This window comes from Macaca thibetana, chromosome 18 (genome assembly GCF_024542745.1).
Source record: "Macaca thibetana thibetana isolate TM-01 chromosome 18, ASM2454274v1, whole genome shotgun sequence".
In the NCBI taxonomy this organism is placed as follows: Eukaryota; Metazoa; Chordata; class Mammalia; order Primates; family Cercopithecidae; genus Macaca; species Macaca thibetana.
The window spans coordinates 57,334,980-57,359,035 of record NC_065595.1 but is presented as its reverse complement, the minus strand read 5'-3'; the positions used below and the strand labels follow the sequence as shown (position 1 = coordinate 57,359,035).

The following is a 24,056-nucleotide window of genomic DNA, read 5'->3' as shown; positions in this document are numbered from 1 at the left end:
GTTTACAACTGAATGTGCAGTTATGAGTACCTCACACACAGGCATGTTCCGGGGTGGAATGACAAGTGGATTGAGCATCTATGAACTGGTGGTGTCAGCAAGCAGTATTCAGGCCACTAGAAAGTGTCATAGCTTCCCATGAGTCCCTCAGTCTTACACTGTGACCACGGGGCAGCAGGGCGGTCACATTCCTCTTCCATCCACATGCAACAAGCCGTGGGGTTGAAGTCTCAGGAGTGAAAGGCTGAAGATGACCCTCCCCTTTGTGCAGGGTCCAGACAGTCCTCATCAACCCTTCCAAAATCCGTGTATGGCAATGATACAAGTGTTCCTTGGGGAATGTGTCCCGGGGTAGTCTGTTTGCTGATGAGGCTGTTGGGAGGTCAAGGTGTAGATGGGGTGCATGCAAGATGCTTGCCTGGGCAGGTGAAAAGCAATGCGTTTGCCCTGTTCACCCCTAACGAGGAAGTGTCGCCATAGGAGCCAGGGAGAATGGGATAGAATGGAGGGTCATATGCGGCGTCTGCCAGAGGAGCAGGGTGGGAGGCCACAGCCCCCACTAGGGACTCGGGGCCTGAAGTGTTGTGGGATTCTGCACTTGATGGATTATAAAAAGCAATGCAGTGTGTGTCTCGTGGATCACACAACACCCCAGCAGGTTCTGAGATAGTACCTTATTGTCAAATACATTCATGTTTCTTCCATGTGATAGGAGTAGTCAGACCCGGTGGGTAAGTTAAAACTATGTGTAGCCTTAAGTCAGTTCAGGTTGGGTGTTGGCACCAATGAGTACCAAAACAAATTTCATTTTTCAGATCTCATTGGATTTCAGAATTGCACATAGGAGAAAGTGGACCTGAACGTGGGGTGACAACTGTAGCTTGATCAGAATGCAGAGCTAGCAATGCCTTGGAATAATCACTGGCCTGTTTTTGTCTTCACTTTTTAGACTGTTTCCTATACCCAATTTCTGTTACCCACAAATGCCTTTGGAGCCCGGAGAAATACCATAGACTCCACTTCATCTTTCTCCCAGTTCCGTAACTTGAGCCACCGCAGCCTCTCCATAGGCCGGGCAAGCGGCACCCAGGGGAGCCTCGACACAGGTAACTTTGGCCTGGCTGGGTGTGGTAGCTCGTGGTGGGAGGTGTCTCTGTTTACATGGGGATTGGGTCTCCCTGTGATGCAGACTGGAAGATGGGGGCCTACAGGTGACGTGACTTTTAGGAAAGCCTGATCTCAGGCCATGCAGGCCCACAGTGAAGCCACGGGGTGATTTCTCTCTAATCAGATGCCCCAGTCATTGACAGCCTAAACTTCCACGTGGAGAGACGCCAAGGCCATGCACACCATGCAGAGATGGCTGCGTCTCCCAGCTTCCTTGCCCACTCAGCTCCTCCCAACAATGACCAGGTTCTGTCCTATATTTTCATGGTGCTCAATTCGGACGTTTAAAACGAAAAATCTGGGCTCTGAAGTGCAGGTTCAGGTGTGAGAGTTTCCTTTGTGCCGGTCCTAGTGGGTGAGCCGACTTGGCGGCTGAAGGAAGACTTGCACACTTCTAGCTTTGCTGGTCAGACCTTTGTAAGAACTGACACATGGAGAAGATGCTTTAGGAAGCAGTGCTGTTTCTACTCTCAGGGAAATTCCAGGTGAATGTGAAGTTCCCTAGGTCTGCCCAAGTGCTGAGTTCTGAAGCCCTGTCCTGGTGTTCCGGCCACCTCTGATCGTTCACAGCTGTGCCTTGGTGGCCACTCTGATTTGTAATCATACAGACACAGTGGCCTGCCTGGGAGTATTCACACCAAATCATGCTGCATAGGCGTCTCCGAATTTGATCTGCAAGTTTCCAAAATGCACCTCTTCGGGGCCACACTCTGAGAGTGTCCTCTGCCTCTTGCACACTGCGTAAAGGTTTTTGCCCTCCTGGCTCAGGGAGATTAATACATAATTTTCTAAAATGGAAAAAACCGTCAGTTTGTTTAGAATTTGGTGAACCCTTTGGAGAGGAGAATCCACTTAACTGGCACGCGGAGATGTCTAAGATGTCTAATAAAAGTCAGTGAGTGCGGTGACGTTGAGCTAAGTGCCCTAAAGCCAGCCTTTCTTCAGTGCAGCTATACTTGGCATTCTCCTGGCTGTCTCTGCTGGGGAGGGTCCGGAGCCGCTAATGATCATTTTGCATTTTGCATGTGATCTTCAGGTAGTGACCTGGGAGACTTCATGGACTATGACCCAAATCTCTTGGATGACCCCCAGTGGCCTTGTGGCAAGCACAAACGCGTTCTGATCTTCCCTTCCTACATGGTGAGTAGTGTGGAATGGAGGCTCGGTTTGCCACAGCCCCTCCGTTGCCCCAGCGTGGGTTGGAGGTGACTGGGGGCTTGTTCAAAGACTGTTCTGCCTGGGGGACCTTCCTGAGGAGCTCCCCGGTGTGGGTGCCCACGGAAGGACCAGTATTGCCTGCTGTCCAGAATCCTGCCGGCCACCTGGCCTGCAAGCACCACTTTCAGGATGCTTGTAAAGGCCGGGCTGCCGGCGTCCACAGAGTCACCAGCTCAGGTTGGAGGACCCTCTCTTCCGAAGGGGGATGTCCGAGCTTATACCTCCACAGACCCCAGTGGAGAGGACCAGGCCCATCCCTGGGAGTGCTGAGTTCAAGCACAGCTCTGTTTGGAGTTCCTTGGAGGCTGCAGGCCTTCGTGTGCACGCTGGGCAAACATTTGGCCCCAGGCTGGGGATGACAGAATTCTCTCCTGGGAAAGTGAAAGTAGGACACTGTGGGTGTTACATGCAGAGCCTTTCTCTGCTGTTTTTATTTCATGGACTCTTCCTGTTTTTCCCTGTGTGTCATTTTGGTTTCTGCTCTCGGCTGACCACTGTTTCCCACCACCAAGGGCTGCCATCTCCTCTGCAGACACCAGAGGGGCCTGGCGGGGCCCTGGCTGCTTTCTCTGGGCCACTTGCCCTGACTCTTGCGGCAAGCAGAGCCCCGCCTGCTATGGGAGGAGGGGGAGCTGCACTTTTTCAGAAGAGTCGACTGGCCAGGCCTGCCATGCGCAGCATCAGGTGGGAGCCGTCCACCCACAACACCCCCACCACCTCCCTGCCTTGTGCATGTTCTGGCCCATGAGCCGGGCCTGGCAGGGCGAGCACAACCAAGCGCTTCCTCCTCTGGTTCCCTCCCTCCCGTGCTCCCAGCCTGAGCTGTTCTCAGGAGTCCCAGCCTCAGGAGTGAACCAGGAGGTTTTTTTTCTCCTCTAGGCCTTTTTTTTTTTTTTTTTTTTTTTTTGAGACGGAGTCTCGCTCTGCCGCCCAGGCTGGAGTACAGTGGCGCGATCTCAGCTCACTGCAAGCTTCCGCCTCCTGAGTTTACGCCATTCTCCTGCCTCAGCCTCCCGAGTAGCTGGGACTACAGGCGCCCGCCACCTCGCCCGGCTAGTTTTTTGTGTTTTTAGTAGAGACGGGGTTTCACCGTGTTAGCCAGGATAGTCTCGATCTCCTGACCTCGTGATCCGCCCGTCTCGGCCTCCCAAAGTGCCGGGATTACAGGCTTGAGCCACCGCGCCCGGCCTCCTCTAGGCTTTTGTATCTGCAGTAGCCAGAGTGAAAACCAATCCCCCGTACTCAAAGGGCACCCCCATCTTCATTCAGAACTTAGGGTTCTCCGCTGTTTGTCAGAGAAACACCAGGCAGAACTTGGGGCCTGGCCAGTTACTTTCAGCATTTATCCTCTTGTTCTTTGGCACATCGTTCAGTGGTCACTCTCATATGCCACATGGCGTCAGAATGCATTTAGTCATTGGAGAATGCATTCAAGTCAAAGGCATTTAGTTTAAAATTGTCCCTACTCCTCACCCTCCCTCACTCGTGCCCCAACTCCTAACACAGAAAGCAAAACCAGCGCCACGTGTAGTTACTTGTCTTCCACTCTATGACCTGTTTATTTAAAAAAACAAGGCTTATTCATCTTTGGCAGAGGCTAGCACGTAATAAATGTTCAATAAATGGCCAGAATGATTGCCCTGATGTCAAGGGGGGAGCACCTTGTGTAAGAATAAGGATGCTTTATGTGGTTCACTGCCTTATTTATTAAAATTCACTTTATTTATTAAGCAACGTGGCCAGGAAACTGGCTCAGGGAGTCCAAGTGAGGCTCTCCTAGTTGATAGACGGGAAATGGGAGATCAAGGGTAGAACTCCTGGCTCAGGGCTCGTTTCACGTTCCCCAGCTGTCTCTGAATCCCACATTCCTCAGCAGTCAGCCCCAGAACTGCCGACCTCGGGGTTGGACATGAAGATCATTCTTTGGGCCAACGGTGTAGCCGATTTCTAGGTAACCAAGAGAATAGGAAGGTGCACTATTTCTGATCGATGTTGGCGGGAGCTCTCCTACCAGACAGGTTATGCCTGGTGATAATGCCGACCTCTCCTTTTATAGGCCTAGTGTCAGGCTGGTGCCAGATCTGATCTTTTTTATCTGATCTTTTTTTTCTTGAAATGATTTCATTGTGAGCCTTGAGGTTCCAGGCCACAGTATGTGTGTATGTGCATGTGCACGTACGCACATACAACTTTTCCTCCTTAGACCGTGCTAGAAGATTGCCAGGTCAGCATGTATGTCCTGCCCTCCTCATTTGATATTCCCAAGTGGATTATTTGTCATTTCACCGCATTGGCTCTGCAGTCAGTGCTTCTGGGAATACTCCACGCTCTAGAGAATGGAATTGCACATGGACTGCGTTTTCCTGGTCGGCTCCTGGAGACCTACGTGTTTCCTATTCTGGCCACAGATGTTGGTACTTGGATAAAATGTGGGAAATCCATGTTTCAGCATTCTCGTCTAAGTTCTTGACAGTATGTTGTATATTACAAAGGGCCTCAACCCAGCTGCCTGGAGACTTCTTGGGTTACAGGCCGACATGGGTTACAGGCCATTTCTCATGCATTTGCATTGAACTTGTAGGAATCTGAGTGGGGCAGTTGGGCAGGGGCGGGGGCTGGGGTGTTTGCTTTATTTTTGTGTGTTGGGGAATAGGTATAGAATTCGCCTGTTGAACAAGTATTGATTGAGGCCTTTTTATGAGCCAGGCTTCCTTACCCAGTAGAGAACTAACTAGCCACAACCCCTGTTCTTCTCCACCTTGGAGTGAGTGGGGCTGTCAGAGAGTAAACAGTAAACAAGGAGACAGATCACCATAATCATGAGGAAGGAACCATCTTAGAAAAGCAGCAGGAGACTAGGCATGGTGGCTCATGCCTGTAATCCCACAACTTTGGGAGGCCAAGGCGGGTGGATCACCTGAGGTCAGGAGTTTAAGACCAGCCTGGCCCACGTGGTGAAACACCATCTCTACTAAAAATACAAAAATTAGCCAGGTATGGTGGTAGGCGCCTGTAGTCCTAGCTACTGGGGATGCTGAGGTGGGAGAATCGCTTGAACCAGGAGGCAGAGGCTGCAGTGAGCCGAGATTGTGCCACTGCACTCCAGCCTGGGCAACAAAGCAAGACCCTGTCTCAAACAAAACAAAACAAAACAAACAAACGGCAGGAAATGATAGAAGGGTTGGAGGGTGGGCTCCAGGGGGTAGGCCTCAAGGAAGACTTCCCCTAGGAATGACATCGAAGCAAGCACTGAGGGCTAAGAGCAGGCGGCCCTGCCAGATTTTGGTGGGGAGAGCCCAGTAGAAAGACCCCAAGTATTAAGGGGGTTGGTTTTGCATAAAATAGATTTTTCTAACTGTAAAAGTCGTTGCCCTTCCCTCTACACACACACAGGCAGGAGGCAGAGCCCACAGATGATGATGCTGACAAACCCTCCCTCCCCACTGACTCGGCCCCAGGCACAGGGAGCTGCCGCTGAAACAGGCACTGGCTCCGAAGGCCCTGGCTCCTCTGGCTCCCTCTTTGAGGGCCTGGGGCACATTTGGCCACTAGGCTGGTATGGGGATCTCTGCCCAGACAGAGGGCAGATTCCCTCCTGGGTGGGAATGCTTGGTGATTGGGGAAGGGGCAGGCTTGCTGGTCACAGGCCAATGATGTGGAGCTGCTCACCTCCCTTAGTATCAGCCTCGGAGGCCCTGGAGTCCTGCTGCCTGTCCCGTCTTCCTTGGGCCCCCAGGGCAGTCCAGTGTGGCCAGCCCAGCAGAGGCACCCACCTGAAATCCTGGGACTGTCCTCCACTGTTTTGGGATGTCCTGTGCCTGTGGAAATCAGGCTCTGAGATGCTCAAGTAGCCTCTGCTGAATCAAGCAGCTCTCAAAAGTGATGAGCTAATCCTCTCACCCATCAAATCCTGCTGCAGCCGCTAAAAGGAGTAATTTACAGACAATCAAATGCACTTGTTTGAAGTGTGCATTTCCATGAATTTTGTAACCACCGCTCTGATCCAGATATAGAGTATTTCTGTCCCTGCAGAAAGTTCCCCTCCCCATCCCACTCTTCCCATCCCCTTCCTGCAGAGGCAATCACTGTTCTCACTTTTGTCACCATAGATCAGTTTCACCTATTCTGAAACTTCATGTGAATAGGATCATGGCATATACTTTTTTGGGGTCCATCTTCTTTCATACAACTTAACATGTGAGATTTCCCCATGTTATGTGTATCAGTAGATTTTTTTAAAAATTGCTGAGTGCAATGGATCACGCCTATAAATCCCAACACTTTGGGAGGCCGAGGTGGGTGAGGTGGGTGGATCACTTGAGGTCAAGAGTTTGAGACCAGCCTGGTTAACGTGGTGAAATCCCGTCTCTACTAGAAATACAAAAATTAGCTGGGCATAGTGGCAGGCACCTGTAATCCCAGCTACCCCGCAGGCTGAGACAGGAGAATCGCTTAAACCCGGGAGGTGGAGGTTGCAGTGAGCCGAGATCGCACTATTCACTCCAGCCTGGGCGACAAGCGAAACTACGTCTCAAAAAAATAAAAATAAAAAAGCTGAGTGGTATAGATGTAGTATAGTTTGTTTATCCCTTCTCCTGTTGATCGACATTTGTTCATGCAGCTTCCATGAATGTTCTTGTGCATGTCTTTCTGTGGAAATACTTTTTCATTTCCCTTGGGGTAAATACGTAGGAGCAGGATTTCTGAGTCCTCGTGTAGGTGCTGTTAGCCAGTCATGATGTAGCTGAATGTTTATCTCTGTGCGTGTGTGTCCTCAGTGTAATATAAAAAGGCCCCTCGTCGCCACAGTCAGGACATGTCTTAGAGTGGGAAGCTTCCAGAGGTAAAGCCTGTCATTTAGAGTGCAAGTGGCACCCTTTTCTTTTTTTTTTTTTTTTTTTTTTTTTTTTTTTTTTTTTTGAGACGGAGTCTCGCTCTGTCGCCCAGGCTGGAGTGCAGTGGCCAGATCTCAGCTCACTGCAAGCTCTGCCTCCCGGGTTCATGCCATTCTCCTGCCTCAGCCTCCCGTGTAGCTGGGACTATAGGCGCCTGCCACCTCGCCCGGCTAGTTTTTTTTTTTTTTTAGTAGAGACGGGGTTTCACCGTGTTAGCCAGGATGGTCTCGATCTCCTGACCTCGTGATCCGCCCGTCTCGGCCTCCCAAAGTGCTGGGATTACAGGCGTGAGCCACCGCGCCCAGCTACCCTTTTCAAATTAGTCTTGCACCCATATCTGTATTTTTAAACTTTGATCCATGCAAGTCACTCCCACTATTATCTACTGTAGAAGGGCAAGGGTGAGATTTTGAATTTAAAAAGAATTCCAGGCCGGGCGTGGTGGCTCACACCTGTAATCCCTGCACTTTGGGAGGCCGAGGTGGGTGATCACCTGAGATCAGGAGTTCAAGAGCAGCCTGACCAACATGGTGAAACCCCATCTTTACTAAAAGTACAAAAAGCATTCGCCAGGTGTGGTGGCGGGCGCCTGTAATCCTGGCTACTCAGGAGGCTGAGGCAGGAGAATCGGTTGAGCCCAGGAGGCAGAAGTTGCAGTGAGCTGAGATCACACCATTGCACTCTAGCCTGGGTGATAAGAACGAAACTCTCTCAAAAACGAAAATAAAAAAAATTCCTGGGGCAGGTGTGCAAAGCAAACTGCAGCTGGCCTGTTGGTTTGGTCTTCAAGTTTCTAGAAGGTGACCACAGAACAGGAGAGCATGTTGAGCCGCCTGGCTACATGCAGACTCTTGCTGGGCGATGGCGTGTCTTGGGGGAGGGCAGATGCTGCCAGCTCTCTGCACCACTTGGCATATAATTAAAGCTTCACTAGAGAGTGGTTATGTATCATTAGAACCTGGCAGCCCAGGTCGGTACTGGGTTTTTGTGTTTTCCCCCCTCTTTATGGGTGTGGAAAGCAATTAAGAGGAGAAAGTAAGCGGGAGAGCTGAGATAATGCCAACAAAATTCAGTTACCTGAATGCATTTCTGGATTCTTTTCCTCTCTAAGAAATCCCTCTTGCACCATGTTCACATCAAAAAGAAAACCAACTAACATTGTTTATGATACGCATACGCATGTGAACCTCGAGAGAAACCTCTTGGATTGATCTCCATGATAAAGTGTCTATTTTTTATTTACCGAATATTAAAATCTAAGTACTCGTAGAGAAAGCCCTCCCTCTACCCCCACATCTCCCCAGTGTTGGGGGAATGTATCTTAGAACTTAATTTTTCAGTACAGCATGAGATACTGAGCAGTGGGAAGTAATTGACTCAATGAAAGAAAGACTAATTCCATGAGGTGAGGAGATTCTGCCCGTCCCCCGATAGAAATATAAGTATATATTTATAAATATATAAAAATTATAATTTAATAACACAGTCATATGTTTATTATAATTTATATATATATTTCCATTAGAAGTTACCTGGATGATTTAGGCACTTGTTACCTGCAGGGTGGATTTGTTGGGAAGCTAATGCAAGACCCTTTCCAAGGCCTCAGGTTTCAAGGTGCCTGAGGCTTACTCAGTTCTGGGGAGGGGCCCTCTTTAAGAAAATGCCACATCACATCAGAAGCACAGTAGCTCGGCTCTTCCCTATTGTGGCACTTCCGTGAGGCTTGAAGGGCGCCCTCAGGTGCGCAGGCCTGGGCAGTAGCTGAGGGGCATCCTGCCAGCTTTAGGTGTAAGTGTTCACATCAAGTGCCTGAAATGGCTGATGGTGCTGTATGGAGAAGGGAAGCTTGTTTTGGGTGTGGGTTTGGGTTTTTGTTTGTTCGTTGGTTGGTTGGTCTTTTTATTGTTGTTAACAGCACTATTAGAATTCCAATACCTTTTACAATTCATTTTTTTCTTGTAAAACTCATGGCTCCGTGGCTCACGCCTGTAATCCCAGCACTCTGGGAGGCGGAGGCAGGTGGATCACCTGAGGTCAGGAGTTCGAGACCAGCCTGGCCAACATGGCAAAACCCCATCTCTACTAAAAAATACAAAAATTAGCCAGGCGTGGTGGCAGGCGCCCGTAATCCCAGTTACTCAGGAGGCTGAGGCAAGAGAATCTCTTGAACCCGGGAGGCGGAGGCTGCAGTGAGTTGAGATCGTGCCACTGCATCCCAGCCTGGGCGATAAGAACAAGACTCCATCTCAAACAAACAAACAAAAAAACTAATACAAAAAACAAGCAACAAAACTAATACAAAACAAAATATGAGTTTGACATTTCACTCAGGATATTTTGCAGCTGCTCTCTTTCTATGTATTTGACTCGGATTTTTGACAGTCACCTTGTGATTTTGAACATGACGTTCCACACAGTTTGGCTCATGCTGTACTGCCACTGTTTCAGCAGCTTGCGTTTAGAAGTGCATCCAAATACTCGGTGTGGGTGAACTCAGGGCCAGTCACCTGGTGTCATCTCAAGTGGATGGAGACGCTACTCCAGGAGTCCTGTAGCACCAGACAGTTGACAAATATCTGACACTGCACATACTCTGCCACCCAGTGACTCCCCATGGCCGTGTAAACCTGAAGCAGAGGCAGCTTTTCTTCCTGTGTTCCTCTCCATGTGCAAACCCTTTCATTTCAGTGGGAGGGAGAGTCGATCCAGGATTCGGTATTTTGAATTCGATGGGTAGAAATAGCAACAAATGCAGCCCCAGGCTGCGTAGGCTACCCGTTTATTTCCATAGTTTCCTTGTGATTTACTGTCCTCTTAGGGAAAGGATTAAATGCCTAGAACAGCTGAAATGCCCATCTGTTGGTGGTTAGATAGATTTAGTCGAGGGCCGCTGTGCTGCTTAATTGCCTTAACAAGCACAGAACATCTGCTTTCCAGTGCCCAACTGAGCCTGAACACCCGTGTACAAGTGTGGCCAAAGCAGAAGAGCCTAATTCCGCAGTGGCAGTTGACCCTGGAAGGAGCTGTGTGGATCATTGCCTTGTATCCCTCTTTCCTTTCACAGGCATGGCATGGAACCAAGGCTTGCAGCGGCTGCATACCTGCCCCAGGTCTTGCTGCTAGCTCCTGGGGTGCAGGCAGCACTAGGGCTGGCAGTAGGTCAGAGGAGAACAGTAGCGGAGTGTATGGCAAGCTCACATCTGCCTAGAACTGCTCGTAGGAATTCCTGGGGAGACTTGGAAGACAGGAGACTAGGAAATGCAGGAGACTGGAGCTTTATCAGGCTCTGGAGTGGAAGTACCTTTTCTGTTGTTTCGGTTGGAATCAGACCAGCCACCTATCTGCTCTGAGGCCCTCACTGTTCTCCAGGATTGTTGTTGGGGCATGTGTACCTCCCATCCTCTCCCGTTATACCCCAGCCCACGTGAGGGGCCTTCACTTCACAGCATTGCTACAGTGGGCCAGGATGGGGCCCAAGTTCAGTTCCATGGAGGCCCCTTCACTCTTCTCATGACAAGTCAAGACTTTGTTTTTATACAAAGCAAAGGATGGGCCAGGCGTGGTGCCTCACACCTGTAACCCCAGCACTTTGGGATGCTGAGGTGGGCGGATCACTTGAGGTCAGGAGTTCGAGACCAGCCTGGCCAACATGGCAAAATCCCATCTCAACCAAAAAATACAAAAACAATAGCCAGGTGTGGTGGCGTGCGCCTGTAGTCCCAGCTACTTGGGAGACTGAGGCACGAGAATTGCTTGAACCCGGGAGGCGGGAGTTGTAGTGAGTGCCACTGTACTCCCTCCTGGGCAACGGTCACCGATCCTGTCTCAAAAGCAAAAGATGTATCAGTGTTTCTGCAATCGATATGGGAGACTTTTCGTCTAGATAACTAAGTTGTAGTCTTCTCTTCCTGTTATCTCAGAAAGAATTTGTCCACTCCCACTCTAGGCCTTCCAGACTGTCTCCAGCAGGGCAGGCCAGGCAGGGCCTCCTTGTGAACCGCGTCTCTGGACATCTGTGTTGTGGACAGTCCCTTCCATCTGACCTTCCTGCTGCAGGGTTGGAACCCCGCCTCCACCACACAGCCTGGGCCTGCCATGGGCCACAAGGAGCCCTTCATCTGGTGAATCCCATGGCCTGGAATTAGGTGGCATTGAAAACAGTGGTCACGGCTGGGCGTGGTGGCTCACACCTGTAATCCTAGCACTTTGGGAGGCTGAGGAGGGAGGATCAAAAGGTCAGGAGATGGAGACCATCCTGGCCAACGTGGTGAAACCCCGTCCCTACTAAAAATACAAAAGTGAGCCAATGTGGTGGTGCACACCTGTAGTCCCAGCTACTTGGAAGACTGAGGCAGGAGAATCTCTTGAACCTGGAGGCGGAGGTTGCAGTGAGCCGAGTTCACACCACTGCATTCCAACCTCGGTGACAGAGTGAGACTGTGTCTCCAAAAAAAAAAAAAAAAACAGTTGTCATGCACACTGTCCCAGGCCAAGAAGGAGTTGCTGCCTATTTAATTGGCACTTTTTGATTTACAGCAGCGTGCACTGACAAAACCCAGGCATTACAAGGTTTTTTATTTTATTTTTTTGAGACAGAGTCTCACTCTGTCACCCAGGCTGGAGAGCAGTGGCACCATCTTGGCTCACTTCAACCTTCATCTCCCAGGTTCAAGTGAGTCTCCTGCGTCAGCCTCCCAAGTAGCTGAGACTATAGGCATGCACCACCACGCCCAGCTAATTTTTGTATTTTTAGTAGAGACAGGGTTTTGCCATGTTGGCCAGGCTGGTCTTGAACTCCTGACCTCAGGTGATCCACCCGCCTCGGCCTCCTAATGTGCTGGGATTACAGGTGAGAGCCACCACACCCAGCTTGCAAGTTTTTATAGTTCATACAGTTCAATCCTGAATAAAGCATTGGCCTCACTTTTCATTTCTTCAGTCCCACACCAGAAAGAATGAGTGGCTGGGGGGCTGTGGTAATCCCACTTCTGCGGCTCAGTCTCCTAGTACCGCCTCTCCAGCTCGCCGCCAGCACCGAAGAGAGGATGCTATCTCTCGGCATGGTTGGGAGGCCCAGCCTCTAAGGGCCACCATCAGGCTCCCTCAAGACGGGATGTGCCAGGGAATCATGACCTCGTATACCCCAGAGAGTGTTTCTCAGAGGGACCTGCAGCTGAGAGGACATCGAGGACTGTCATCCCCTCTGGAACCTGCCTGGAAGGGGGGTGGCCCTGGGCTCAGAGTGATCCGTCCACTTTTCACACTCCGGACAGTGTGGGGCCGGTGCAGAGCCGTGGCCTCAAGATGCAGCGTGTGTGCAGAACCCTCCGAGCCGGGCTCTGGCAGCCAGTGCCGCGTTGGGGGTTGTCCGGTCCGCTGTGGCAGTTGTGTATCCTGTGCAGCTGAGCGGGAGCGGGACACCGAACAGCCCCACAGATCAGGCGCCTGCTGCTGTCAACATCAAGTGGGTGCTGGAGAAGCCAGGGGAGCAAACGGAGGCACGGAGCTCCTAACCAGTGTGCACTGGGCCGCCGGGCACCACGTGGCAGAGCTGGAGTTTGAACCCAGGGCTCTGGCTCTTGAGCCTGTGTTCTTCCCCACTGAGCCGCAGCTTAGAGAAGCAGGGACAAAAGCAAGACTGAAGAGAGCGCAGCAGACAGGAGGCCAGGACAGAAGGCCGGGACGCTGAAGAGTCTGTCGCCTAGAAGATGACTAGAGAGCCTCGTCCTCCTGGCACTTCTACATATGCCCCACTTATGCGGGGCCGAGCACTGGGCTTACTGGGCCAAGGGTCTCGCAGCGTCTGCTCACAGGCCTTCCCTGCACACCCCTTGCCAGGGCCTAGCTTGGATTTTTCTCTGCCTCTCTGTCAGGAAACAGAGTCCCCAGCTCTGGACCCCAAGAGCTAGGACAAGGCTGCTTGTAAAAAAGACAGTCTCTCCTGCAAGGCCCAGACCAGAGTGGACCTGGCGCTCTCTGCCGCCCTTGCCCCCTCGAGAGCCACAGGCTGAGCTGAGCTGTTGGCTCTCATGGGTCCTCTAAAGCAGGGATGGGTCGGGAAGTGTGGCTCAGGGCTGGGGGCAGGACTCAGAGCTTCAGGGACTGGATATCGTCTTTGCCTTTATGGGGATCAGAAGCTCTTCCTCTGTTCCCCCTTCCCCGAGCCAGGTTCAGTTTCAGTAGTGGTAAATGCCATCAGCAACGTACAGCATGTGCATCCGGCGTGGTTCAGTTCTGAAGTGCAGCATCCACTCTAGTGAGTTTAAGAAGGAAGAGGAGCTGGCGCAGGGACACAGGTCTGCAGCCTGGACCACTCAGGAGGCAGAGGTAGGAGGATCACTTGGCCCAGGGTTTAGAGTCCCACCTAAGAAGACATAGCAAGACCCTATGTTTTTTTTTTGTTTTTTTTTTTAAAGGCTGGGCACAGTGGCTCACGCCTGTAATCCCAGCACTTTGGGAGGCCAAGGCAGATGGGTCACCTGAGGCCAGGAGTTCGAGACCAGCATGACCAACATGGTGAAACCCCATCTCTACTAAAAATACAGCTGGGTGTGTTGGCGCATGCCTGTAATCCTAGCTACTTGGGAGGCTGAGGCAGGAGAATCACTTGAACCCAGGAGGCAGGGTTTGCAGTGATCCAAGATCACACCATTGCACTCCAGCCTGGGCAACGAGAATGAAACTCTGTCTCAAAAAAAAGAAGAAAGGTATCTAATAAACACCTTACTTACTAGAATCATTGAGGAGGCTGACAGAATAACCTAAGTTGACGTTTCAGGAATGATCCCCAAGCCGCACTTCAGAACTGTGCCGTGCAGGAGGCTGCTGCCGCCTGGGGCCAGGACTCTGGCTTTGGACTTGGGGAACTGGCACTGGCTGCTGGCTCCAGATCCATGCTGCCCTGCTGTGGTCCACACCTGCCACATGAGAACCCAGAAGCGTAGTGACAGGACTTGAGGATTCCTGCCCTGGGCCTCTTGGCAGCATAAACAACAGAAGCACAGCCCTTGCTCGAGCCCTGCCTTCACGTACTGGAGCATCCAATAGGAGGAGCCAGAATTGTTTTTGGAATCCTAGCTGCAAAGGAGTCAGGGAAGTATAACCGTTAGCTTTCCAGCCTCCGTAGCACAGCAGGGCGTCCCAAGAGGAGGCTGGATGTTCAGATCATAGAGTAGAAAGAAGGTGAGTCTGGGGGGAGCAGCCTCAGCCCCGGGGATTTAGGAGGAGGAGCCTGCAGAAGTGGCATCCCAAGCTGAACCGGGAGTGGGCAATAGCCAGACGAGAGTCTGATTTGAAAGTCCCAGGTCTTTGGTGCATAGAAATCAGCTGGAAAACTTGTCATGGTGCAGATGCGAGGCCCTGCCCTCAGAGACTGACTCAGTGGGGCTGGAGCAGAGCCCAGACTTGCTGCTGTCTCCGCTTTGTGGTTCTGATGAGATTTGCCAGCGTCTTTTACATACATTTTGTTCTCTTTGATCTTCAAGATAAACCTGGGAAGCAGCCCCATGAGGTTTTCTCATCTGGTTTTGGAGAAGATAAGGGTAAGGCTCAGGGGAGGTTGAGTGACTTTCTCCCTATTGCCTGACTTGCTGAAGGTGGACCTGCCCTACCACCCGCCAGCCCTTTCCACTGCCAGCTATCTTCTCAGTCATCCTGGTGAGAGCCCTTGGGTAGGGAGCTACTCTGTGCTGCTTATTCAGTACCATCAAGGAGAGAAAAGTAGGAAGGCAGTGCATGGGGCACGAACTGGAAGCAGCTGCTCTGGGCGACCAGGGTCCCAGCGCCGGCCCTGCCTGCGGCTCACTCAGGTCTGGGGCAAGCCTTTTCACTTTTCTGAGCCTCTGTTGTGAACAGAGGTGGGGCACATTTGCATATTTGCACATTTAAGCAGTGAGATCTCTCTTGCAAGGGAAGTGTTGTGTATCTACAAATAAGACGGAGCAAAGCAGACTTGCTGTGGTTGCTGCGAGGAGAGATCCAGTCCCCTCCCACAGGCACTTCAACAGAACCCAGCCTGAAAATCCGCATGATGGTAAGCAGCAGGATATCCTTGCTGGCGCTCACGGGGCTCCAGGCCCCCAACAAAGGCAGATGACTTTACTTGAGCCTGCTCACATCATTGCAAACCTCATGACCTTCCTCTGTAGAGGAAGAGTGGGAGCGGCCTGTCTCTGGGAGTTCAGGGTGGCTGGATGGGGGGTGAGGGGTTGAGAAGCTGGTGGAAGGTGCTGATTACTTGGGAAACAGGAGGGTTGGCTGATGGGCCCTCCCAGCTTGAGGTGAGCATGTTACATGTAGCCCCCATTCTACTGCCTGTTTCCAAAATGAAATCTTAATCCCCTTCAACCCAGAGGAGACCATTCTTAAAAGTAGAAGGGAAATAAACCTGTCCTGGAGGGCTGCCACAGGGGCCCACTCTGCTGGACCTTGGCATTGAGAGCAGTGTCCAAATACTGTGGCTCTGAACAGGTCTGGTGGTATTGTTGGAGTTAATATTGCTGTGCTTTGCCTTTATTCACCGGAGAAGCAAAGAGGACCATCAAGATCACTTGAACTGGGATGTGCTGGCTGCTTGCCTGCTCCTTCCTACTAACTGACACCAAAGGCATTCCACATGTCTGCGCTGAAATCCTGTGTCCTATAAATGGAGGTGTCCAGAGAAGGCCACCAACTTCCATTCGAGCTGTTAAGGAAACCTTTGATGGGCTTTGCAGGCGTGAGTCATCCAGGGAATCAACCTTCACATCAAAATCTGTCGTTTCTTCTTTCCTGAGCTTTGGATGATTAAGATTATAGAATGTAGGCTAGGCACAGTGGCTCATGCCTCTTATCCCAGCACTTTGGGAGGCAGAGGTAGGTGGATCACCTGAAGTCAGGAGTTCAAGAGGATCCCGGCCAACATGGCGAAACCCCATCTACTAAAAATACAAAAATTAGCCAGCTGTGGTGGCACGTGCCTGTAGTTCCAGCTACTCGGGAGGCTGAGGCAGGAGAATCACTTGAACCCAAGAGGCGGAGGTTGCAGTGAGCCGAGATTGCACCACTGTACTACTTGGGCGACACAGCATGACTCCGTCTCAAAAAAAAATAAAAAAAGATTGTGGCATGTAGTCAGCCGAAAAAGACCCAGCCTTGGCAAGTGTACTCTCGAGGAGGGATGAGATGAACTGGGGTAAACCCAGAAAAAAACTGTTGAATTCCGAGTTCACAGTGCAGGGTACAGAGGAGCGAGGAAGACCAGGGTATTCAGAAAGGACTCCAAGGATCCAAGGTGGTGAGGGCTGCACAACGATGTGAGTGTTCTTAATGCCACTGAATGGTACGCCTGAAAATGGTGACGATGGTAAATTGTATGTGATGTGTGTTTTACTACCATTTAAAAAACTAAACAATAGCTAATATTTATTGAGCATTTGCTGTAGGCCAGGCACTGTGCACGGCACTTCTCGAACAGTTCTCAGAAAGCTGTGTGAAGTAGGCACTGTACTGGTTTTTGTTTACAGAAATGGGACTTGAGATTTGGGGTGATTTTAAGTCTCCCAAAGCTGTCGGACTAGTGAATGGTCAAGTAGGGATTGAACACCAGGTCTGTGTACATCTAAGCCCCCCGCGCTTAAACCCTGTACCGTGTGAACAGGCTGACACCTGGGAACTGACAGAGGGACCCCTCCCTCTCGGGCACTGACTTCTGATGGTCCACAGGCCGGCTTTCCTAAGTGTCACCTCATCCTAACGGTGGTGACTTGTTTTCTGTTCACCTCCAGAAAGACACAGTCCACTTCAGGCTCCTGGATTCCGCCGAGCCCTTGTCGCAGCTCCAATCCAAGTTTTCCCATTGCTCATGGCCTTGGGAGTTGTAAGTTGGTCATAGTTGGCGCATGATTATTACATACAACCCTTGTTTTAAGGAGTGATCCGTGTTCCCCTGTCTGTTACAGACAACGGTGATTGACTACGTGAAGCCCTCGGATCTCAAGAAGGACATGAACGAGACCTTCAAGGAGAAGTTTCCTCACATTAAGCTGACGCTCAGCAAAATTAGGAGGTACGGGAGGCTGGGCTTACCTGTGACCTTTCCCTCCCAACCCCTCTTACCACATACAGTAAGCTTGTCACCTGTCCAGTGGTCCTTCCTGTGGTTCCAGTGATTGAGTCATTGTCACGTTCAACAGAAAGGACAGCTGGGCGCGGTGGCTCACTCCTGTAATCCCAGCACTTTGGGAGGCCGAAGTGGGCAGATCACCTGAGGTCAGGAGTTTGAGACCAACCTGGCCAACATGGTGAAACCCCGTCTCTACTAAAAATTTAAAAATTAGCCAGGCGTGGTGGTGCGCGCCTGTAATCCCAGCTACTCGGGCTGAGGCAGGAGAACTGCTTGAACCCAGGAGGTGGAGGTTGCGGTAAGCCGAGATCACGCCACTGCACTCCAGCCTGGGCAACACAGTGAGACTCCATCTCAAAAAAAAGAAAAAAGTAAACATGTTCTATACGACCTGACCAACAGAGAAAAGTCCAAAGCCCAGCTCTGTAAGTCTGCTCCCCACGCATAATGCAGCCCTCACACTCCCAGGGACTTAATCCCAGTCCAGGCCACCCTCTGGGAAAGAGAAAGAGAAAGGCTTTCAAGATGGGGGAGTCTTTTCCTTTGGGGTCCCCTGAAACTCTCAAGTTTTCACAAGACTGTTCCCTCCCGCCTGTCTTTCTCCAGTCTGAAACGAGAGATGCGGAAGCTGGCGCAGGAGGACTGTGGCCTTGAGGAGCCCACAGTGGCCATGGCCTTCGTCTACTTCGAAAAGCTCGCCCTCAAGGGGAAGCTCAACAAACAGAACCGGAAGCTGTGTGCTGGGGCATGTGTGCTGTTAGCAGCCAAAATTGGAAGTGACCTCAAAAAACACGAAGTCAAGCATTTAATTGATGTAAGTGGCCTTTGTCCTGGTGGCTGGAGGAGCACTCGCTCCAGTCCAGGGTTCCTGTCTCAGAAGGACTCGGTCAGTGACCCCGCCTGGAAGGATTCTGATCCTTAGTGAGCAACTGAGGTGAAGGCTGTGAGGTCTTTCCTGTAGTGGGAATAGTCAGGCTATCTTAGAACACAGGGATGATCTACTTGGACAAGACCAAAGCTCCTCAGCATTGGGCATTGGGTCTGGCCCTCAAAATCCATTCTCAGACACCCTGAGAGATGCAGTCATTCCCACAGCCATAGAAGCCACTGCACCTGCGAGGGATTCCCTCAGGCAGTGTGAGCCACAGAGCATCTAATGTCAAACAGGTTGCTTCAGTAAGACCTTGGCTGCCTAATTCCGTGGCTGGCTCCTCTCTGGGGAAAGGCGTGAGTTTGACAGGCTGGTACACCACTCTTTTCTTTTAAAGGAGAGCCCTACCAAAGCAAGGAAACATCGATCTCCTTGGATGGCTACATGAATGCCTATTTTAGAATTCAATGTATTAATAGAAAATTTGAGGTACAGTAAAGCCAGCTGATCAGAAGACAGATCCATTGAGAAGATAGTGTGTGACAGCTCCTAAGAGGAGGAGTATCTTGGCTGATGCTGCCATAACAAAATACCATAGGCTGGATGGCTGAAATGACAAATTTATTTCTCATAGTTTTGCAGACTGGGAAGTCCAGGGTCAAAGGACCAGTTGCTTTGGTTCTGGTGAGGTTCCTCCCCTTGCTCGCTTGCCTATCCTTAACTGCAGAGAGAGACAAAAGCAAGCCCTCTGGTTTCTTCTCCTAAGGCTCTGAATCCCTCCACTCCATGGCCAGGAGCCCATCTAGACCTAATCACTCCCAGAGGCCCCACCTCCTAATACCATCATGTGAAGGATTAGGGCATCCACATAGGAATCTGGGAGGACACAAGCATTCAGCCCATGACAACGGGCATGCCATGCTGTGGGAGCTGTGCATGGAAGCCCTGGGATTGGCCAGGAGGCAGAGGGAGTCTTGACTGGTTTTCACAGAAAGGAATAGGTAAGGCAGGGTCTGTGGGTCTGGGATTGGCTAGTTTGAATAGTTTTGATGGGCTCTGGGGCTTAGTATCTGTCCCTAATTGTCTGGTGCCTGGCCCTGGGGTGATAAGGGCAGGTGGATAGTGGCCCGGAGTGTGAGGCCCATGGAGGAGGTGGTGGGAACGTGGCCTCTGGATTGGTTGGCTTGCATTCGAAAAGCAAAAGGGGTCACTGTGGAGGATTTGGCTAGCCCTGGGAAGGGCAGTCCCTCCGGAGTCAGCAAGGCCCCAGATGTCAAAGCATCAGAATACAGAAAATAAAAGACGTGGTTTAGTCAATACCCCATATGTCTCACTGTCTAGCTGTCTTCAGTGGCAAAGGCAAAAAGGCAAAAGGGCACTAAGGTAGGTACTCCCCAGTTGAAAAGAGTATACTTTAGGTCAATGCTTTACAGATTTTAAGAAATGGTACAAAATCGGCCGGGCGCGGTGGCTCACGCCTGTAATCCCAGCACTTTGGGAGGCCGAGGTGGGCGGATCACGAGGTCAGGAGATCGAGACCATCCTGGCTAACACGGTGAAACCCCGTCTCTACTAAAAATACAAAAAACTAGCCGGGCGTGGTGGCAGCGCCTGTAGTCCCAGCTACTCGGGAGGCTGAGGCAGGAGAATGGCGTGAACCCGGGAGGCGGAGCTTGCAGTGAGCCGAGATCGCGCCACTGCACTCCAGCCTGGGCGACAGAGCGAGACTCCGTCTCAAAAAAAAAAAAAAAAAAAAAAAAAAAAAATGGTACAAAATCATCTAGTTTATCCAGTAAATACAGGAACGCAGAAGTGACACTGGACCAACTCAGCTGAGAATCAGTAGGCTGAGACAGATACCTGCTGAACTAATGATTTCTGTTTGTTTGTTTTGTGAGACAAGGTCTCACTCGGTCACCCAGGCTGGAGTGCAGTGGCACAATCATAGCTCACTGCAGCCTCCACCTCCCAGACTCAAGCAGTCCTCCCACTTCAGCCTCCCAAGTAGCTGGAACTACAGGCATGCACCACAGCACCTGGCTAATTTTTTTTATTTTTTATAGAGACCAGGTCTCGCTGTATTGCCCAGGCTAGTCGCGAACTCCTGGCCTCAAGCTACCCTTTCACCTCAACCTCCCAAAGTACTGGGATTATAGACATGAGTCATTATAATCTTGTCTGGCCAAGAACTAATGAATTTTTAGATGTAACGAATATTTATAAAATTATAAATAATATGCACATTTAATCATACTTGTGTATTTAATTATAAATATACCACACAGCAGAAGCTGACAACTTTACCTTATTCACAGTGCCTCCATTTCCTAAACTACAAAATGCCCTTGGCCTTCCTCACTATTGATGCAGAATATAACAGTAATGGTTTGACCAGCCACTTATAGTAGCAAGAAACCTAACTCAAGATCTCATCCCAGTTATGACCTGAAAGCAATCAACATCTGCTCTATGCGTGGGATTTGCTTTATTAAGATAAAAGCTGGGTTTATGCCAAGGCAGAATGTGCCTGAGCAAACAGAGGCCCTCCCTGCCCATCCCCACCTTGGTGGTTCTCCTCCTTTTCCAGCTCCAGCAGCCCCTGCAGTTGGGTGGACACGCAAGATGCCACCAGGCTCAGTGGCACTGTGAAAGTGGGGACTTCCCGAGGAGGTAGATCCTTGTGTGTAAGAGGAATGGACTGAACTACATAGAATCGGTGCACTCCCTTCTGAACTTACCACATGGTTTTTATTGTCGTGGGCGGTTTGCTTTATTTTATTATTTTTATTTTATTTTATTTTTTGAAACAGCATCTTGCTTTGTTGCCCAGGCTGGAGTTCACTGGCATGATCTTGACTCACTGCAACCTTCACCTCCCGGGTTCAAGTGAGTCTCCTGCCTCAGCCTCCGGAGGAGCTGGGATCATAGGCGCCCACCATCATGCCCGGCTAATTTTTGTCATTTTTAGTAGAGACCGGGTTTCACTATGTTGGCCAGGCTGGTCTCAAACTCCTGACCTAAAGTGATCCACCCACCTCGGCCTCCCAAGGTGCTGGGATGACAGGCGTGAACTACCACCGGTTTGCTTTATTTTCAGTCTTTAAACCTGAATCACTTAGTTGTCACAGGTAGAGTTTGAGTCCCAGTTAGAATGGAATCTTAGTGCTGTAATTTGCTGCCCACGTGACCCTGGCTAAGCTCTCTGACTTCTTGGAGCCTGTTTTCTCATCTGTGAAATAGAGATACGGAGCATGAACCATGTCATATTACTGAGAGGATTAAATGATGTCATAAGATGTATGTGTGGTTCCGGGCGGCCCCCGGGAAAGGCGTGGTCCCTTCACAACCAGGACTGAAGGCAGGAAGCGCAGCCCATGCCTCCCTTTCTTCCTCCACAGAGCTTTCACCAAAGTGGATTTCTCCTAAGCACTCCCTGGCTGGTGGATAGAGAAGCTGCAGTTGCAGAAAGACTAGGATTTTCATTTCAAAACGAACATGCTTTTGATTTTCTTTCATTTTGTTGCAGAAACTGGAAGAGAAGTTCCGGCTGAACAGGCGAGAACTGATTGCCTTTGAATTCCCAGTGTTAGTGGCCTTGGAATTCGCCCTCCACTTGCCAGAGCACGAAGTCATGCCCCACTACAGACGCCTGGTCCAGAGCTCCTAGCACCGGCTCCGAGGAGAGCCAAAGACCGTTTCTTCTCAGCTTGGTGGAGCAGCACTTACTACTGGAAATGAAAAAAATAGAACTCAAAATACCAGACTTCTTCCTCTCGACATGGTTTGAGGAGAAGCAGTACTAGGAACTTTCCAAGGAGTCTTGGGTGTGTAGCCAAGAGGAGCCATGAGCTATGGACTCCTCAAACAAGGGAAGAGGAGGTGCGTGCTGAGAACAGAGAGGCCCTGTCCTCTGTCCACTAGCGAGAATCGCCAGCTGCCCCAGCCCGGTCTTTCTCCCCAGCATTCACAAACTTTGCAAGCGTGGTCCAGGGCCTTCTCCAGATCTGTTCCAACTTGGAGTGTGAAGGGCTTGAGCATATGGGGGAAGAGAGTCTGCAGAAGTTGAGGGAAAACTTTTAGTAGATAACCTCCTTGTGTCAAAGGGTGTGCCAATCTATTTTTGTATCAGCCATTGGAAGTGCACTTTGCCCTGGGCCGTGTGGGTGTGTGAGTGTACAAGTGTCTGAGAGATGCTGCATCAGCCCTAGACCCCCCAGAGCCAGTCCCACCCTTTACAGAGCAGCCTTCAGCCTGGGGCCACGGGCCAGGCTGACCTTCAGCAATTATTTCTAGATGATTTCTGGATAAGAATTGCTCTCTCGGTACCAGACAGTTTGACATCCTCCACCCTTAGAAAAATGACATTGTTTTGTTACTGCTCCTACCCACCAAGGGGGTAAAGAAGGCGAGTTCTGAGTGTTGGATGAGTCAGTCGCGTGGAAGGGCGTGGAGCGTGGCGCTCTAACTTCCTGCCGTCTGCCACCACACCACGCGTGTTTAACCCTCGCACTTTCTCCACTGTGGAGACGGCTGGGGCGGCGCCCCACAGTGTGTATTCCTGTCCTCTATGTTAGAGTGCATCATAAGCACATTTACTGTGCTATCTATATCTCTATATAAAAGTGTTTTATAAAACCCCAGAATAGGAGCGCGACGCATGATTGGTGTTTCAGGCGTTTGCCAGCTGGGACAAACTGCGTTTGGAGCTGTGGTTAAGCTGACTAAGGAGACGGTGGCTCTTACCATTCCCACGTGCCCAGGGCTGTTCATGCAAGATTTTAATGGTGAGTTGTCCTCGTTTACCGGGACAGTCTGCATGAGGCGTGTCACCACACTGTCGCCTCACAGCTGCAAGAGAGAGGCACCAGCTGAAGTTCCCCTGACTGAAGAGAGCCTGTGGCCATGTAAAAAGAGAATGAAACTCTTGTTGCTTTTTGTACACCTGTATGCGTTTGTGTAGGCGTGTCTCTCACCAGTCACCTTTGCCCTGCATTGCTGATCCCCTCGCGCACACTGATTCTAGTGAGGTCACAGATTCGGAGCTTCACACACCAGCCCAGAGAAAGGGCGACGGAACCGAACCGAGGGTCTGCAGCTTCCGTTAGCAGAGCTGTCAGATTCTTGACAGTCTTGGAGGATGGGGAAATTCAAGCAGCAGCTGGTGAGGGCCAAAACAGAATCCTTGGCTTCTTCAGAATCTTAGATTACACTGAGTTTAGTCCTAAATATTTTGCTAACAAATTTCCTTGGCCAGAATCACTGTTGTAAGACAGTGATTTGGGTGGTGGGGAGAGGGAGGAGGGAGAGGATATGATTACTGTGGTCTCTTCAGCTGATCGAAAACTAGATCAACTGATACTTAAGAGCACTTGCTGTTTATAAAGCAAATTGAGAAAATATTCAAGTGCCTCCATCACCTGAACTACAAAATGCCCTTGGCCTTCCTCACATGGGGTCTGTCACCTTGCCTCTCTGATGAGCCATCCACCTCCCTCAGTGCCTGCACGGGGACAGCCTTTCTGAGAAATGGCCTGGGTATCTGGAAACGGCCCAGAGAGCTCCCCACTGCCCATCTGCCCCGAGTTTCCTGCCAAGCTTCGGGGGATGGGGTTGGGGGAGGGACGTCCTAGGGATGACACAGGCCACCAGCCCAGACGTGGGGAGAGAAGCCTGAATCCTTTGCTGTGTGATAAAATCAAGCCAATTTACTTGGATTTGGGGTGATGTGTTTGGTTTTTAGATTTATGAGGTGAGCCCATGAAGTTAGTGGTCCATTATTTTTTAAAGATGCATTTTCATT

The 24,056-nt window shown here is 50.7% G+C and overlaps 1 protein-coding gene across 2 annotated transcripts in view; it reads left to right on the top strand.

The window, feature by feature from the left end:
• CABLES1 (Cdk5 and Abl enzyme substrate 1) overlaps positions 1-23,195 on the top strand; it is a 125,868-nt gene extending 102,673 nt beyond the window's left edge. For both annotated transcript variants that reach the window (XM_050767984.1, XM_050767985.1), the window contains exons 6-10: positions 950-1,106; positions 2,204-2,307; positions 17,222-17,328; positions 17,992-18,199; positions 21,783-23,195. In XM_050767984.1, the coding sequence (XP_050623941.1) occupies positions 950-1,106; positions 2,204-2,307; positions 17,222-17,328; positions 17,992-18,199; positions 21,783-21,923 (717 nt within the window). In that variant the 3' untranslated portion in view covers positions 21,924-23,195. The remainder of the gene's footprint in view (positions 1-949; positions 1,107-2,203; positions 2,308-17,221; positions 17,329-17,991; positions 18,200-21,782) is intronic.
• Positions 23,196-24,056: the final 861 nt, after the last annotated feature.